General features: G+C 39.5%; 2 protein-coding genes across 3 annotated transcripts in view; both read left to right on the top strand.

The window, feature by feature from the left end:
- The window catches only part of RGL1 (ral guanine nucleotide dissociation stimulator like 1), a 266,774-nt gene that overhangs the window by 54,128 nt on the left and 193,069 nt on the right, over nucleotides 1-19,577 (top strand). The window lies entirely within an intron of this gene.
- On the top strand, nucleotides 15,308-16,679 carry LOC119512034 (zinc finger protein 558-like). Its single transcript, XM_037806589.1, has 3 exons — nucleotides 15,308-15,486; nucleotides 16,016-16,258; nucleotides 16,310-16,679. Exons 1-3 carry the CDS (start codon nucleotides 15,308-15,310, stop codon nucleotides 16,677-16,679), a joined length of 792 nt encoding a protein of 263 aa, XP_037662517.1.

Raw genomic sequence — 19,577 nt, 5'->3', positions numbered from 1 at the left:
ATTACTGTTGATGAAAGAATATTAAGATATTGCTGTTAACTATAGTCTGTAGTTGGTAATAGGTAAATTTTTTCCCATATACCACTCTATTATTTACTCTTTGCAAAGTGTTGTACATTTGTTCTGGTTCATGAAAGAACTTATTTATATTTGTAGTGTTAATCACAGACATTGTACACCACAAGGTTCATTGTGTTATACATTCCCATATTTTAACCTCTAGCTTTCCTTCTGGTGATATACAAGACTCTAACAACCCCTTTCAACCACATTCACAGACAATTCAGCCCTGTTACTTATACTCCCAATAATGTGCTGACATCACCTCTATCCATTTCCAAATGCTTAAGTTCAACCTAGTTAAAAATTCTGTACATATTAAGCACACTAGGTTTTCTTTTAACTCTTTTTTTAGTCTTCTTTTTCTTTCCCTCCCTCCATTTCTGTTCCTCCTCCCTCTCTTTCTTCCTTCTTCCTTTCTTTCTAGAGTTAAGCTCATACTATCTAACATGATGAACGGATTACATAATGTATGCCTCAGGTTGCTAGTGGTAAAAGAAACATGAAGCAAAAAAGGAGTGGGAAGCTGGTCTAACTCTGTGCCAATCCTGAGGGTAGACAGTTGAGCCAGAATAAAACCCAACTAGGAGCCCCGCTACTCACCAGAACACACCTGTGATATTCAGCCCAACCTGCAGGCCTCCCTAGTTCAGACAGTATTAAGTGTGGTCCTGGAGTTGAGCATGTGGTTTGTGTTAGGACTGAGACAGGCTCTGGGAGTTGGACCCAGAACAGAATTATCCTGAGGGCCCTTGAAGAAGCCCTGAAATTGACTGTGATCTTTTAGTATTCTTGGGGCCGAGTATGATCTGAGGTTGGATTGGACCTCCCAGGATTACTCTTGTCCAAAGTTGCTTTCTGTATCTTTGAAAGAATAAATTTGTATCTCTGGGTCTGGATCATATTTAAACCAGTTGCCTAGAGATTTTGAAGGCCTACTAAGGCAAGGCTAGTAGGACCACATGGTCTGTTCCTTCAATATTGGCTCTTTAGCTTCCTATTTCCTTGGAAACCTGATTTCTGAATTTCTGAATGGATGTTTCTCTGTTAATTTGCCCAGAAAATGGCTGTGGATGAGGGACCATAGGAAAGAATTTTATATCTCCTGGGAAGGGAAAGGTTAACTTTTATTTTCAAGAGCATTGGCTGCTTGCATTTTTGGATGCAGTGGTCCTCAGGAGAGGGTGGTATGACAAGCTGTGGCTATTGCTTATGGTCCACACAGGAGGAAATGGGGTGTGCAGAGCTGACTGTTTACAACAGCTTCCCGAGTCTGCTAATACCTGACTGAGTGAATAAAGATTCATTTGAAGTTCTTTACTCACATTCTTTATATTAAACATGGGTAACCGCTTTTTCAATCTGCCCTGTAGGTTATTCTGGATTTTAAATCCTCAACTATGAGTAAACTTTAACTGAAATTCTTGATATTTGCCAACCCTACCCAGAATCCTTGCTTAAGATTATTTCAACAAAAAGCATGTCTTTTAGCTGGTCTGAACATATATTGTAGCATGTTGCTGATAATGGATTTCTTGGAGTTAAATTTTTGGGTATGGTATTTGTGATTTCAGTTCATCATTTGATTCATATATCCTATGGTCATCAGAACTCAGATTTGCAAATCTGGGTACAATTGGGCTGTGGGACTATTGTTCCTGACTTAATTGCATATTTAAATGTAAGGGTAGAGCTAGAGCTGAAACAAGCAGAAGGATTTGGAAGAGGAATTTGTCCAGTTTGGACGTCATGTGTAAAACCAAGAAATTGCTGGAGCAGCTCCGACAGGGCTGAGCTTTTCAGGAAAACAGGTTTGTAACATTTCCACTTCTCTTAGCTTGCAGTCTAGCTGAAGGTGTAGCAAGATCATCCTTTTTCCAAGGGTCTTGGTATTTCTGTGGCTGTTTTCAGAAAGCTTTGGAAATGAAAAGTAAAGAAGTCTGCAGAATCTCAAGTATCCATGCTCCTTCAATCACCAAAGGTTTTGGATGATCTAAGTGGGAAAGAGTTGATGCCACACAAGCCAAGGTGTGTGTGACATAGTCCATGTGTGGAAGCTGCTCTTTCAGATATGACGTCATGCTGATGGCACCTTGCTGTGGAGGGAGCATCAGCCTCTTCAGCAAGCACACCAAAAGGTCCTTTAATTCTAATTTCTATTATTTTAGATCCTTTTTGATCCATTAACCTGAGCCAGCTGGGCCATCTCCCTTGGTCGGTGAACATCTGAAATGTTCCAATTAGTCCAATTTGTCTGGTGTTAATATTGTCACTTATTATTACTTGTAAGTTGTTATTTGCGTGGACTCTTTAAGCATTCTTAATGAATCCTTCCAGTATTATCATTCCTGGTATACAGATGAAGAAACTGAGGTTCAGAGAGTTTATGTGATTTGTGCAAATCATATGAACAGACCACGGAAACTTAAGGACTATAGAACAAGTATATTTTATATTGTCAGCTGCAAACTTTCAAGTGGCTGAAGCTCTTCGTGTATGTCATGTGTATGAGGAAGTTTAAAACAACAGGAATAGTTGGATTATATCAGTGATTTTAGAATATTTTTGGCAAAGGAAACCTTAAGTGAAAACCCAGTATGCTATGCTCTAAGTTCTATTTTATTAGCATAAATTTATTTTATAAGTTCAGATTCCTAATAACTACCTATTTTCAAGTTAACCACTACTGCTAACAAGGCTATTTATAATGAACACAACATTTGAAGTCTGGAATTATGGATGTCATTTAGAGTCTTGTAACAGCCTCAATATCCAATTTTTTAAAAATTTTTGTTTTGTTGTCCCCCATTGAAAAAGAATCCTGATTTACAGATAAATTCTTGCAAATGAGTACAATTATCCTAACTACTAAATCTACTCAGAATATTCTTCAAACTGATTCAGAAGCTTAAAAAATGTTTAACAGTAAGTTTGTGATCCAACTTGAATCTTACTCCCTCACTTCCTTCAAGGCTTACTCCCTAACTTTCTTTAAGTTGTTGCTCAGATGATACCCTCTCAGTGAGGCTTTCCCTGGTCAGCCTTCTTAAAACTGTGGACCCCCTCATCCCTATCCCCAGTCCCCTGCTTATTCTTTCCATAGTGCTTATCATGTAATATTCTATGTGATTTGCTTATTTATTTTTATTGTCTCCCCTGCTAGTATGCAGCTTATTGAGGGTGGGTGAGTGGGTGGGATTTTGTCTGTTTTGTCCATAGCTATGTATCAAGTGTCTGGGACAGAGACAGCACACAGGGGGTGCCCAAGAAGTGGTTGCTGAATGAATGAATGATGAGTGTTCAGTTTGAAGATATGTGATGGATGGAATTTCAGCCACTTTAAATTTTCTTTGTATTGCACAAAATATGACTTCAGTTTATCTGGTAACATTATGAGATGCTTAGTGGTGTTATTAAAAGTATCTCAGATATCTCAATTCCAATTGTGTTAAATGTTTACTCAGATTCAAAATTATTCATTTGCTTTGCATGTTGAGGCCAAATTTAAACTTTCAAACACATGCTGACTCTTCATCTGCAGTTCTAAGCATTATGCATTTCAATCTTATATTGCCAAATTAATCTAATTGAGCATATTAAAAACACCAGCAAGATTCCAAGTGTCTCGGATCCATTCCCCTCCCTTCCCTACTCTGTGTTTGGGGTGGGTGGGTGGCAGGGAGGGGACCAGAGCCCTGCAGGTTGCATTTCTCCTATCCTGTCTCAACTGGAAAATAGAATGCACTAATGGGCAATGGAGGAAGGGGTAGGGAGAAGCCTGGATATTTTCCCTTTCTTTCTCTGCTTTTGTCAGCTCCATGGGCAGTAGCTCAGTTCACTGCCGTGGCTACAGCTTGTATCAAGTGACTCCAGCAGGGTGGTGTGCTGAAGCCAGCTAACACAGGCGCAAGAGGGTTAATTTTACTCATTTTTTCCCAACTCCATGTTCAGTAACATCACATTGGTGGCTTAAAATAGACCATGGTGGGAATATCTATATCATGGAAATTGCAACCATCAGAAATCAGGGCTTTTCCCCTCACAGAGGGCTGTTGTTGAACATTTATCATTAGAGCCCTGTGGATCCAGTCCCTGCATTCTGGGAACACTCCCTTCTTCTGTTATCTCTCCAGCCTGGGAGGGGTAGTATCTTCCTGCCATTGCTAATCGCTAGATTATACACTCTTCCCTGTTTGGGACTCAGTTCATTGCTCAACTATGTAATGAATTCCTTGCACTGAATTCCTTCTCTTGTAGAAATAGGAAGTGATTTCTGTTTTCCTGTACCCTGACTGATACAGTCATAAACTAGAGCAATCATGTTATGTTTGAGTAAACTCAGAGATGTTCTTTAGCAGCAAAACACAACAAAAATCCTTGTCTTATTTGAAATATTTGTACCAGTGCCTTGCCGTGGAACAAATAAAAAACTTGGGTACAAGAAGTCAATTCTGGATCTCACTGTTGGAATCATTATGAATCATTTTGAAAAACTACAGCTTTAGAGGCCACACCTTAATATAGTTAGCACTTTGTATGATATTATTCAACATTGTTTTTAAAGATGCTGGCATATTCTTACCAGCTCCTACTTGTTTCTGAAGTTTACAGGGACTACTTGAAGACTTTTTTTCATGATTTCCAAGCCACTGATCCTGTCATTGTCTGGGCCATTGCTTGCTTACCATTTGTAGACATGATCACATTTTGGGTGAGTTACTAAATGCTATGTTAAAAGTCATTTAAATACTTTCTTCTTTTCTGGGATACATATCAGGCATTTTCAAGGTCACAAGCTTCCTTATATTTGACCACAGGAATAAAGCATGGGAAAGTGGAAAACAGGAAGAATTATAACATCCATGCTCTCATTTAGCTGAATTATAAACATTTTCACCACCTTCTTTATCACATATGTTGGTTGCCCATTCTTGGCTACTATAAGCTGTGATATCTGAGTTGGTACTAATATTTCTGAGGCAGCCTGGTCAGCTAGCGTACTCAATGCAGATTCGGTTGCCCAGGATTTCATAAGATTCATGCAATGTGTTTCTCTTATATGTAATGATGTCAGTTACTGTGAATGACATTTTAAATTCAATTTCACCATTTGAATACCACTGGTTCAGACTACGTATGCATCCCTAAAACGAAAATGTACCCCCACCTCTGGTCTGTTCCAAAATTATTTAGGTCGTGTATTTGAACTGTGACTCCATGTTTCATCTCTTTGTCCACCATACAGACTCCTCAGAGTGTCCTAGAAAGCCTGTCTCACTGCATAGAAAAATCAACCTATATAAAGTGATACAAAATAGAAGATTCCTTTATTTTAACATTATCACGTCATTTGTGAATTCTTTTCAAGTCTAACATAAATCGCCTTAGGCCCAGTCTAGTTGTCCCTACCTAGAGCTCCTCCTCTCCATGGCTGGATCCATTGGCCTATCTGTGCAGGCTTCTCCTATTTTACTCCATCCTGCATTACAACTGGATTTCAACTCTGTACTATTAACCGAGAGCATGTGTGTAACACCATTAACATGGCTTTCTCATGAAGTCTTCCCATGTTTCATGGGAAGAAAAATGGACAAGAATCTTGGCCTACAGATGGGGAGACTGAGACTTGGATTAATCAAGTGAGGTTTCTGAGATCACACAGGGATTTACTGATAGAACAGATTCTAGATTCTAATTTTTGGGACTACCCATCCACTAGACCAGAGATTCCCAAGCTTTTGATGAAGAAAGGATGCTTTTCAGTTCTCTGAAGCCTTAAAGTTATTTAATATTACAGCTGGCCTGGAATTGACCTTGAAAGCTACCTGGTCATTTGTCTGAACTCTCATTTTAGAGATACTGATCATGGAGTTCCTGAGAAAGGAGGAGGGATGCTCCATTTCCCTGACTTGCTTCCTCACTCCATATTGTGTGATTAGAGGAAATAGAGAGGTAGAGCAGGAGGAATGTGTGATTTATCAGGAAAGGCCTCAAGATCTATCTTAATCCATTGTGCAAGGGAGTTTGTTAAATGTTCAGGACTCAGTGGGAGTTGAAATAGGGAACAGCATTTTCTCTTTCACTGCCTTGAACATTGTATGCTTGGTTCTTTCATTTTTCCACCCCTGTTTTTTCTGGATCTTTCCCAGGATCAGTGCAGTGGTGGAGGTGGGTGACTAGATGGAAAGGGGCCAAGTCCTTTTGCTTATCTGGGTGGTGCTGCTTATCCAGCTTTCTCTTGACCCTTGTTGCTTGTGTGATGTGTACATGTTATCTCTCATGGTGCACTGTGGGTTCTTTGGAAGCCCCCCTGCTGGGACCTCTTTGTTTCATTGCTTCTGCTGCTAGTTGACCCCAGAGCCTGTTACTGAGTCAACCCTTTTAGGTGGGATCCCCTCAAGATGTTACCCACTGCAGTGTCCACTTGGATCCTGACAAACTCAAGCATCCTCATGCTGGGAATGACGGCTCCTGCTCTTGCTCTGTACTCTGCTTTTGCACATTGGCTCCAGCCAACCTCCTCATAGGAAGCAGCCCCAGGCTGTATGTTCATAGACCCCCAAATTTTAGGAGACACTGTCAGTTTTATCTGTGAACTGTCTCTGGTTGCAGTTCAGTAAACAATTGCAGTGGAGACTGCAGGCACTACCAACCACAGTGAGCAGTTTCCTAGGAGCCTTCCATTTTCCTCCCTACCCCCACTGCAATTAGGGGGTATGTAAGGGGTGGGGAATGACAAAGAAATGCTCTGAGAGACCAGTGAGGAGAAAGTGTTACAGTCCACTTTACTGGGTCTCTCCAGCTCCCTTTTAGGACTGCTAAGGCTGAATGGAGGGTGAAGGTGAGCATCTAGGGACCCTTAGGCTTCCTCTTGGCAAGCCTTGGAGGGGAATCCATTCCATACCCTGTTGCTATTGTCTGGGCAATCGTGCTTCTACATTAGGTTGAGCTGGGGGTGTTCCCAATGGATTCAACAACCATCTGGAGCTTTGTCCATGGGTGCTATGTCAGATAACTCATTAAATATCTCTCAGGTATCTGCAGCATGCCCAGAACTCTGGGAATGGGTGGAGGAGGGCAGAGGAGAAGCACTAGACATGCACAATTGACAACTCTGAAGCAAATAGATAATATTAGAAATTACTTTATGTACCCAAGGCCTAAGTGGTTAGTCACAGATGTGAAGTGCTGTGTGGTCTTGAGTAAGTCTCTCAGTGTTCCCAGAGTACAGTGCAGATTTACCTGGCAGGGTTGTTCTGAGGATTAAAGTACCCTAAATCATTTAATGAAAATGATCATAAAGCATTTTCCAATTTGAGGAGCCATGGAAATAGGAAAAAATACTTAGCAAAAAACCTAGTGAGAGGCTATGCTTGAACTGTTAGCCATTCCTTGGGCGGTTGTCATTTCCTGGCAGGAACTGGCCTGGGAGGGACTTTGACAGACATTGCACAGAGCTAGTTTGAGAAGGGCTGAATGACACACAGTTATTATTTTATCTTTGTAAAGCTGCAGTGTGAGGCCTGCAATAGTGGGAGGAGGCTGTGAGGTATTCACTTGACAGCCTGCCATTGTCAACTCTAATGGGAGGGAGACATCAGAGCCCAGAAAGACTGCCTTGGGTTGTAAGTGGTTCATTTTTAGTTCAGCTGCAAGACTCCTGCCGGTGATTTAATATTGTGACTTTGAGACTCTCTGTGTGCTTGAGTGAGTGAGTGAGTGAATGTGTGTGCAATCATGTTAACACTCTTATTCACTCACTTTGTGATTACCAGTGGGCCATATTCACGGGTTTCTGAGACTTAGTGTTAAGCAAGTTTTACTAGGATGACTTGGTTTTTCAGACAAGGAAGCTAATACAGTATGTTGTATAATCAAATTTAGTTCATGTCTCCATTGTTGGGGAGGATTGGCTGCTGGTGGCAACCACAATAGTGGAGGCGTTCTGACATGGATCTTAATCCCAATTCTTAAAATAGAATGGGGTTGTGGAAGCCAAGTTCTCTGGTACTAAAACAAATGTTTTATGGCATTCTTATAAAATGACCAAATCAGAAAATTCCTGCTTAACCTTTATTTTGCCACTGCAGATTATTAAAGACCCCAGGTCCCACGCCTAAGACATGTTTGCTCTTGCCTGAAAAAACCAACGTGAGGAAGTAGTTTTTATTAGAGTTGGCATTGAATGGTCTGCAGCACAGCCATGAACTGGATGGGCCTCCTTTGCCTTTGATGATTGGATGCCAGTGGGATAGAGGATTTTAGAAGAAGTTTTATGATTATTATGATTATGATTATTATTTAATCTAGAAGTATAGTGCCTCATTTTCTGCTGACCCTTAAAATAATGTAGGGTCAGGATCATTCTTTTGGCTGAAACCTTATCTTACATATTCCAGGACAAGAGGTGAATAAGCCACTAGAATGCACTCTCCAAGAATGTAGGAATTTTTTGTATTTTATTCTTCACTGTATCCCAAATCTTTGGGCCTGGCATATAGAAGGCATAACTGAGAAATTAGAATTTAAGGGATGAAAATGATTACTGAATTATTATGTGGATATTCCTTTTTACTTTCTGGTATATTAGAGTAGATAGAGGGAAATACCTGAAATGTCTAAACTGTAATCCAGCTGCCTTGATCTCTGATAGATTGTATAGCCTTTATCTTGTGCTCTTGTGATTGTAAAAGCCTTATGACTGACCCTCACTTGTACACATTTTATCCGGTTTTTCAACTTTAAAGTCTTGTGATCACTAAAGACAGGGCCCTTGAGTCAGCCAGAACTAACCTACTGCAATTCGAAAGCTATCTTGATGAAGGAGGCTGGATCTAACCAAAATGGCCCCACCTGACATGCATACTAGCTTGGACTTTAACTGATAATTGACCTGTACCTCACTGTAATACTAAAAATCATCATATTAAGGCTGCCATTTTCTTTCATATATTATGTGACTAAGCATGTAATCAATCTGCTTATGCTCAATTAGATCACCTCTAGTTACATCGTTTGGAGCCATTGTGCTCATTACCCTAAAACCTGCCCATCTTTTGTTCTATAAAGCTATCAGAATTACTGTAGTCCAGGGAGACAGATTTTTAGGCTGATAAGCCATCAGATCTCCTGCTTCATGCCTAGCAATAAACTTTCTCTTTTTGAAACCCTGGTATCTCAAGAATTGGCCATTTGAGCACATCAGGCAGAGAACCCACTGCTTTTGATTGGTATCAAAGGTACTCAAATATTTGCTGAATGACTCAGTTGATCAGAAAAAAGCGATGTGGCCTCCAATTGGTAATGAGAGATTTGACTAGTCCTTACACTTTGGGGTCATTTGCATGGGTGTTGTAAGTGCTAAAATCTTAAGGCACAAAAAATATGAAGTTTGTTTCTACCACTGTTGATTTTCTATGAAAACACTACCCTACTTTTTTTTCCCCCTTTCAGTAAATATTTCTTAAATGAATACATATCATGGGTGGGAGGATTTTTTCCTCTTTTGGGGCAGGCATTCATTTATTTTCTTGCTTAATGTATTATTTAATACAGATATTATTAAATAATAATCCCCCGTGATATTTAACTTAACCCAACTACTGGTTTTTTCATTTTTTGCATCTGAGTCACACTTCAGCATCATGCCAGAGAATAATGCAATTCAGTTTTCTGATGGCCATGTGCAGTTTTTGTAAGATAGTCTATCTTACTCTTTTTTTTAATTGATGACTTTAGTATAAAAGAACAGATATATTCTATCTGCGTCTCCTTTGCCCAGCAATCACAGGAACACTCAATATCATAAAATCACAGAAATAAGAATTACATTCCAGAATTAAGGGAAGGTGGTGCTTTTGATGAAACATCATTTAACTAATAAAATTTAGAAATCAGTAGTAATCTTAGTCTGATTATCTAATTCAAGCCCCTTAATTTACACCCAAGGAAACTGAGGCCCAATAGGCACAGAGCAAGGAAGTAAAGGAACTGGAATTAGGACCTAACTCCTCTGCCTTGGAGTCAATTTTTTTCACAATAGGGTCGCTGCATAGCCTCAAGAAGCTAATGTGTGATGGTTTTTTGTTTTGTTTTGTTTTTGTTTGTTTTATTTTCTTTTAAAACAACTACTTGTCAAATGATTAAAGCCAGAAACAAGATGTTAACGTTTTTTACATTTGTATCACACCAGCCCTCAGGCCATCTGAAAGAGCTTCAGGGGCCATCATCAGTGAGTCCTGAAAAGTACTGGAAGAACCATAGGGAAATGCTGGGACCTGGCAGCTGAAGGGTGGTGGAGAGAGAAAGGCACAGAACTGGGGGTGAGGTGAGGAAGCTTGGGTCTGATCTTAATTTTGTTGTAGGAAAGAAACCAACATTTATTGAGCTGTTACCATGCTACAACTCATTTACTCCTAATTACCATCCCTGCTAGGTGGATATTGTATTGTTATTTCATGAATAAGGAAATTGTGATTGAATTAAGGTCACACGGCAAATGAGTGGCAGAGTGGCATTTGAACCCAGGTCTATATAATACTTACCAAAAATTATCGCCCAATTTCCTCCCCTTATGGACCTCATTGTAAAAAGAGAGTACCTGGATGATTTCTGAGATTCCTTATAAGGTTGCAAATCCTGGAGATTCTATACTCTTTTTAGAGCTGTTTGTCTTTGAAGGTTTAATCTATCTGTCTTTCCACTCTTCTTGGGTTGTGAACTGATATTTACATGTCCAACACCTAGGATAGGTATGGTAAGAGGACCATCGGGGACTGCAAAATGGTTTCTTTTAGGTGGGAGCCTTGTTTTTCAGAGTACTACTCCTGTTATTCACATTTTAAATAATGTAGGTGATGGGTGCTCTTAACACACTGTTTTCACATTATAACACCAAGAGCTAAGAATTGCTACTGGTTTATTGGTTAGTTCGTGCAGCCTCAAGCCCAGAGGCCAAACTGTTACCTCTATATACTGGAACTATTATTTTTTCACACTTCAAGAGGGGTGAACTGACTCAACAGACCAAGGGAAAAGAAGCGTGGTATACTCAAAAAGCCCTGTGTATCATTAGGGTAGGCTAACTGCTATAACACATGGACTCTAAAATTTATAATGGCTCAAGCATAATGCAAGTTTATTTCTTGCCTATAAAATAGTACTGGGCAAGTTAACAGGTCATCAGGGATGTTGGTTGAAAGAGGCGTTGCCATTTTCAATATGCAGTTTCCGAGGTCACCCTCGAGTTTGTCTTCATCTCAGCCAGCCAGGAGGAGAAGAGAGCATGGAGAAATGCCAAATGGGAGGATTTTATGAGCTGGGCTGGGAATGGCCCACATCATTTCATTCCTTCTCCTTGGACTTACATTACTATACCTAACTGCTAGTGGACTGGGAAATGTAGTCCCTAGCTGGTTAGTCCCATTTGGGGTGTGTATGCTCCTGGATGTGCATGAAGATTTTCCAAGGAGTAAGGTGTCACAAGAATTTTGAGGGGACCAATGATCTGTTTCCTAAAACTGATCAAAGAATATCTATAGTTAAGAGATTTTTGTCAGTTTCTCCTTTCCCTCTTCCCTTCTTACAATTGCCCTTCTCCTTTTCAAAGAAAGGCAGACCTTTTATCTATTCTGAATTTTACGGAGTTCATTGTTCTAAGTATACAAACCCATAGGGCACCAAAGTGGTTATTTGAAATATTGTCACTTATATTCCTCCATCTAGTTCATTAAGAGATACAGTTCCAATAAAAACTTGACTTTTTATGTTTACTAATTATTTATGAAAATGGATGTATATTTATGTTTTATGGATCAATTATGCACAAATAATAATAATTGGAGAAAAATATTATTTAACTTAGAGCCTCATTCATGGTTACAGAAGTTTAAAAAATTACTTTTGATCTATATACAAACGCTTTTAAATGTAAAACCATTTTGCATTAACAAAATGCATTACCAAAAGTTAAGCAGAAATATAATTTCAAGGAGCTAAAGAAACAACTCATTGGGAAAATAGAAATGATTGAGACAGATTCTGCCCTCATGGGTTAACATACTGTTGGGGAGACAGAATATAAACAAATAAATGAGCAAATATGCATGATAATTTCTGATCATGACAGCTGCAATGAAGAAAATAAAGTGTTAGGTGTCAAAGAGTAGCTAGGGTGGTCCAGGAAAGCCTCTCAGAGATGACATTTAGTATGGGCACACAAGAGGTAGTCTGTCCTCCTGAGCAAATGTTCATCCCCCCAGGTTAGGGCCAGGATGGAGTGAGATGGGGAGAAGAGCTTATTTCTGTTAAAGAAGACCTTGTTCATGTATATTTGAAATATACTAATGCTTATGGACATCAGATTGCTATGGTGTTTATAGTCCACTGGATATATTTGTGAGTGATATGTAAACTGTTTCAATAGTTATCACATACCAGAAGTAATATTGCTTTACAGCTATTTAAATTATGATGAAAATGTTTAGATACCAACCTATAATGTATGAGTGGTAACTAGGATTTAATTTTAGGGGTGCATTGGCAAAGAACTTTGAAAATGATGTGGCTTATAATATAGGCTTTGAATTTAGGCTGCTTGTGTTGGAATCCTAGGCCCACAATTACGGGTTGTGTGATGAAAGTGTCAGTTACTTCTGTGAGCCACAGTATCTGGTTCTAGAGTCAAGCCACATTATTTAACTATTTAATTCTCTTCTAATTGTTTTATGTGTCACAACAATCCAATTCTGTTCCGGTTTGCTAATGCTGCCATTATGCAAAATACCAGAAATGGATTGGCTTTTATAAAGGGGGTTTATTTGGCTCAAAGTCCAGTTCTGCAGCCATAAAAGTGTCCAAACTAAGGCATAAACATGAGTATACCTTCACTGGAGAAAGGCCATTGGCATCTGGAAAACCTCTGTTAGCTTGGAAGGCACATGACTGGCATCTGCTTGCTCCCAGGTTGTGTTTCAAAATGGCATTCTCCAAAATATCTCTAGTCTTAGCTTGTTGGGACAAACACTGGGCTAGTATCTCCAAAGCGTTAGCAAAAGTCTGCTTTCATTGGCCATTTCCAAAATGTCTCTCTAAGCTGCAGCAGCGTCTGGGTCTGGGTGACTCTTTTTAAAGTACTCTAGTAAACCAATCAAGACCCACGCTGAATAGGTGGGGGCCACACCGCCATGGAAACAATCCAATCAAAGGTATTACCCACAGTTGGGTGGGTCATATCTCCATGGAAACAACCCAATCCAAAGATTCCAACTTAATCAACACTAATATGTCTGCCCCCACAAAATTTCATTGAACATGGCATTTCGGGGGACATAATACATGCAAACCAGCACAAATGCAATAGTTACTGTTATCCCTGCCTTACTGATATGGTGACTGACATTCTAAGAAGTCGAATAACAGGTTCAAGAACAGACAGCTAGTAATGACAGAGTTATAATTGATGGACCTGAAATTCTGACTCAGGACTTAATAATTTAAAAACCCATTCTTTTAACAATATACTATATTGTCTCTGTACAATATGTGCTTCTCTTCTCTACCCCGAGCTCTGAGGTCAAAGACCATAATGTGTATTTCTATACTAAATGCTAGTACTTTCTATCCTAAATGCTAGCCCAGTAGTTTAATAAGATTCATTGATTAACAGTCAAAGAGAGTGTATGATGAGACACTTGCCAATCAGGCCTTTGCTTCTGCTGATTTTGCCTGAATACAGTGTGGTCTCTTCTTGTAGGCAAGGAGAGAAGACTTTTTGAGGAAAGTCTTTTCTCTCAGTGTACATACATCTCTTTTTAAAGTGTAGTGGTGCATCAATCATGAGGAAAGAATTTGGCTTTTCCCTAAGGAAAAGCTGATGTCACTGTTTTTATCTTCTGATGCACTGTTGTGGCTTCCTCTTTTATTCTTTGAATGACATGGGGGCTTCCTGTGAATATCACCTCGGTTTACAGGGAAGAAGTAAATGTTTGCAAAGGGAAGTGGGCCTTAGAAGCAAATTAACATGGTCTGGTGGGGTAAGACAAGAGGAACTGAATGAAGTGACACTAGAAGAAGAGAGGGTTTAAAATTACCAGAGGGAAGGAGGGAAGAAAGAAACTGTAGGATGAAGGTAAAGTATGGTAGAAAAATTAGCCTTAAAAAGAAAGGAAAAAAATAGAGTCAGCCAAAAGCAAAAGGAAGGATTTGCTAAGATATATAACAGAAGAAAAATATGAAATGAAGTAAGGGAAAAATGTAGATGATAAATCACAAGGGAGATATAACCAGGCTCTTAAAAATCATTAATGGAAAGTGAAATGCCAAAATATTAGAGTAAAAATATACTTGGAAGAACACAGGTTGCCTGTGCCTGGCTCATAAAAAATACCACAGAAGAGCCAACTTTTTGCCTCTGGCACCCACAAAGCATGTGTGCCCTGAAATAAAATCTTTCATACCATTCCTGTATTCCCATTTCATATACAAGCTTTTTTACCATTTTAAAATAATTTCATTCTCACTGGTCCCAAATCATATGTGCACCGAGTTGCCAAGATCTGTATCCTTGGGCTTCCTCCTTCTGGCAAAGGATCAGTCTGCTTTAGTTGTCCATTTCCTCTGTCATACTACAGACTTGTCCATATTATAAGTGTTTAATCAGTAGTCTTGCTTCATAAAGTCTCCCTTCATTGCACAGGATTAATTTGTCAGAAAAATTTCCAAAAATTTTAAGGGAATTAAACAAAATCTAGCAGTTAAAAATGCAAAATTCACAATGTTTGACTTCCAACAAGAACTTACAAGACATGCAAAAAAGCAGAAAAAATGTGATCCATAGGAGAAAAATCAGTCAATAGCTACAGGCTCCAAAATGACAGAACTGATAGAATTAGCAGACAAGAACATTAAAACAGGTGTTATAAATACACTCAATATGATCAGTGATTAAAAGGAAAATGTGAAATAATGAGGAGAAAAGAAAAATGTAAAAGAACTAAATGTCAGATTTCTATCTAAAATGAAAGTTTCATTTGATAAAGGGATTAGCAGCAGAATAGACATGGCATAAGGAAGGACAAATGAACTTAGAGATATGGCATTAAAACCTATACAAGGCTCCCAGCAGACCAGGAACCAGAAGCAGAAGTGCTGGTCCTCGAGCCAGTGGTGACTGTAGCTCTTGCCCGCTGCCCACTGGCCAAGGGTGGTTGCTTCTTTTTCCATGACAGGGCCTTAACGCCACTTCTCCATGGTGACCTGGGCTCGGGACTTAGTCACCTTCAAGGATGTGGCTGTGAACTTCTCCCAGGAGGAGTGGTCTCTGCTGGACCCGACCCAGAGAATTCTCTACAAGGATGTGATGCTGGAGACCTGCAGGAATCTGTTCTCACTGGTCCTCCTTCATGACACATATTTCCCCAAGAGCAGGTTATCAGCTGTACAGCCCTTCTGAAAACACACAGTCAGATTGAAGAGAAGAGCCAAGGACGGAGGACACCCCTCCAGACTGGCAGATTCAATCAACAAATGAAGCTTCAGCTCCTCCGCAGAAGGTTTTTGAGGAATATCCATCCACTGGCCCAGAAATGAAAACTCAGGCTGATGTGAAACACTTTGAACACAGCCATAGTAAAAGAGCCTTCCTACAAATCCCTGTCCCTCTTGAGAACAGCAGAAAACATGCCAAGGAAAAACTATACAAATGCCAGGTCTGTGGGAAAAGCTTCAGCTTTCTCTCAGCCTTATGAGACACACCTGGACTCAAATTGGAGAGAAATCCTTTGAATTCCTTCAGCGTGGAAGGGTCTCTGTCAAATACTCTCTGCTCAGCACACACATGAGGATACATACCAGACAAAAAATTGAAGCACTAATCAGTGTGGAAAGACTTTCTTTTACAATGGTCAACTAAAGATGCCCATGTGGACACACCTTATAAGTGTGATCTCTCTGGGAGAGCCTTCAGCCTGTTCTGCAACATGATTGTGCACAAGCAGAGTCACATGGGCAAGAAGCCCTATGAGTGCAGTGCCTGTGGCAAAGCCTTTACAGACTCTTCCCACTTGGGCATCCACACATGCATCCACACTGGAGAGAAACCCTGTGAATGTCAGTATTTTGGGAAACTCTTCAGTGATCTCTCCAACCTCAGGAAACATTTGGAAAACCATACTGGAGGCAAGTCCTACAAATGCTCTTGGTGTGAGAAAGCCTAAACAGATGCCTCCTACTTCATCATCCATGTGCAAAGTCACACTGGGGAGAAGCCCTTTGTGTGCAAGAAATGTGAGAAAGCCTTTTCAGATTCCTCCCATCTTATCACCCATGAGAAGATCCACAGTGAAGAGAAGCTGCATGTGTGTGAGCAGTGTGGGAAAGGCTTCACTGACCCCTCATACCTTGTCATCCATGGGAGTCTCCACTTGAGGGAGAAGCCCTATGAGTGTCAAGACTTTGGGAAAGTTTTCAGCTATTCAGCCTCCTTTCAGAGACACATAAGAACTCATGCTGGAGAGAAGCACTATGAATGCTTCAAGTGTGGGAAAGCATTTATTGATAGTGCAAACCTTAAGAGCCACGTGCGGTCTCATGCTGGAGGGAGATGCTCCAAATGTAACTAATGTTGTGTGTCTCCAGTTGTGCCCAACAGAACTCATTTTAATAAGGAAATTTTATAAGTGAAAGAAATACAGTATTGCCTTTCTCAGTGCCTGGTCCTTAAATTGGATTGCTGGTTCACTAACTGTCCATCTTTTTCCCCTTGTTTCTTTTAAGACTATTCATGTCCTCATGGTTTAGTTCTAAACAAAACTGAGTTTCATTGTAGTTTCTTTGACTTATTTAAAAAGAAATTATTGGAAAAGTTGTAGGTTTATAGAAGAGTACAGCGTTCCCATAGCCTTTCCTCCCCACTCCCCATTTTTCCCTATTACTAATAAAAAACTGTGTGTGTGTGTGTGTATGTGTGTGTATCCTATTCAAAATGAAGACAGACAGAGAAAATGAACAGACCTGTGGGTCAATATCAAATTGACTAATAAATTGGAGTCTCAGAAGAGTAGAGAGAAAAGAAAGAAGTAATATTTGAAGAAACAATGACCAACTATTTTCCAAATTTTATGAAAAGTATAAATTCACAGATCCAAGAAGCTCAATGAAAATGAAGCAGGATACATACTAAGAAAACTATACCAATGTACATGCTAAGAAAACTATATCAATGTACCTCATAATCACATTGCTGCAAGCTAGTGATTCTGAGAATTAGTCTTAAAACTAGATAGAGAAAAGGACATATTACATACATAGGAACAAAAGACTTGCTAATAGAACCAATTAAAAGGTCAATAAAAATGGACAAATTTGAACAAACTTTTCATCAAAGAAGATATACAGACAGCCAGTATACCCATGGAAAGATGCTCAATATCATTTATCATTAGGGAAATGAAAGTTAAAACCACAATGTAATATCATTAGACATCCATTAGAACATTAGAATGATGAAAATTAAAAAGACCTACAATACCAACTGTTAGTGAGGTCATGAAGCACCTGAAAGTCTCATTCACTGTTTATGGAAATGTAAAGCTGTACAACCACGTTGGAAGACAGTTTTGGTGGTTTCTTATAAAGTTAAACGAAAACTTACTGTATGACTTAACAACTTTACTCTTATGTATTTATCCAAGAGAAATGAAAGCATATGTGCATATAAAGACTTTTACCAAAATGTTTCTCACAGCTATAAAGCAGCCAAAACTGGAAACAACGCAAATGTCCATCAATAGGTAAATGAATAAATAAAACGTGACAGTGGAATACTACTCAGCAATAAAAAGGAGTGAACTACTAGACATGCAACACCATGGATGAATCTCAAAATAGCCATGGTAAGTGAAAGAAGCCAGAAATAAAAGGAAGATAATTTATAATTTCAATGACTTTAAACTCTATAAAAAAAAACACAACATATACTGAAAGAGAGTAGATCTGTGGTTGCTTGGGGCCAGTGATAGAGTGAGATCGATGATGAAGGAGCTTCAGGGAATGACCATTTGGAGTGATGGAAATGTCCTATATTTTTATTTTAGTGACAATAACATGGGTGTGTACATTTGTCAAAACTCCTAGAATATACCCTTAAAATGAGATCTGTAAATTATACTTCATTAAAGTTCTGTTGTATCTAATATTTGCTCTGCTTTTGAGGGGCAAGGTCTTAGAGAAAGTGAAGGGAAACTTTATAAAGGTGCTGACAATTTCTCCATTGTAGAAAGTCTTTTTCTGTATTGGGCACGGTGTCAGGAATTCCTGTGATTTTTGCATTTATATTTAAGATGTGATGGGACATAGTGGTTGAGGTAGTGAGGAGGGACAGAAGAGTTGTGAATTAATTTATTTGACAAACATGTATTGAGTACCTTATATGTGCCAGGCATGTGCTAATTACCTAATATATAAAGATATCTATGAATAGTCCTTGACCTCTAAGAGCTCACAGTCTGCTGGGGTGCAAATTAAAGTCTTATAAATGCTATGAAAGAAGTATGAATAAGTTGCACAGGGGGCAGCAATTAATTCTCCCTAATAGGTTTGGGACTGAGGAGGGGAGATCTGAGTTTGCCTTTTTAACATTTAATGCCCCATAGTTAAGATGGTTTTGGAGCCAGGCAGACACAGATTGGAATTCTGGCTCTGTTACTTACTCTCTAAGTAAAATGGGAATCAAAATAAAGAACTGTGAAATAATGTATTAGAGTTTCAGGTATGTATGTGCTCACTAAGTGGTAACTTATGTATTAGGGTGGGCATAGGCTAACCTGCTCTAACATAGATAGCCCAGAAGTACAGACAGAAGTTTATTCTTTTTCATGGAGCTGTGGGGCAGCTCTCATATTTTCGACATATGACTACAAAATTATCACCATTTCCCAGACGGTGGGTAGGAGAAAAGAAAGAGTTCAGGGAAAGTAGTCTCTTCTTTAATATGGCTACCTGGATGTTGCTTGCATCATTTCTGCTCACATTCCATTGGTCTGAACTTAGTTACATGAATGCCTCGGCATCAAAGAAAGCTGGAAAATGTGCCCAGCTAAAATCTGGGAGGTTCTATTACACAAAGGAAGAAGAGGAGGATAATGTATACTGGGGGACAGTTGGTGGTCTCTACCTCAGTTGTTGTTATCAAAGTGGTAGTAATTGCTCCCAGGGAAGAGAAGGGAAGGTGGGGGTGGGGGGCGAGGGGGTGGGGGTGGGGATTCCGGGTATAAGTAACAGCATAAACAAAGGCATGAAAGGGCACTGTTTGGAGAACAATGAGAAATTCTCTGTGAGAGAATAGAGTGAATTGGAGCAGATTGGATGGGAAGATATGACTCAAGAGTCAAGATACAGCCAGACCATGAAGGACTACGAAGAACCTTGAAATCTGTCCTGTGGTAGTACAGTCCTATTGCAGATTACTAACCAGGGCAGTGATGTAATTAAAGGTTTTTAGGATGACTATACTGGTGGCA

Source organism: Choloepus didactylus, chromosome 2, assembly GCF_015220235.1.
Source record: "Choloepus didactylus isolate mChoDid1 chromosome 2, mChoDid1.pri, whole genome shotgun sequence".
Classification (NCBI taxonomy): domain Eukaryota; kingdom Metazoa; phylum Chordata; class Mammalia; order Pilosa; family Megalonychidae; genus Choloepus; species Choloepus didactylus.
The sequence above is the reverse complement of the archived record's forward strand: the minus strand, read 5'-3'. Positions and strand labels throughout refer to the sequence as shown.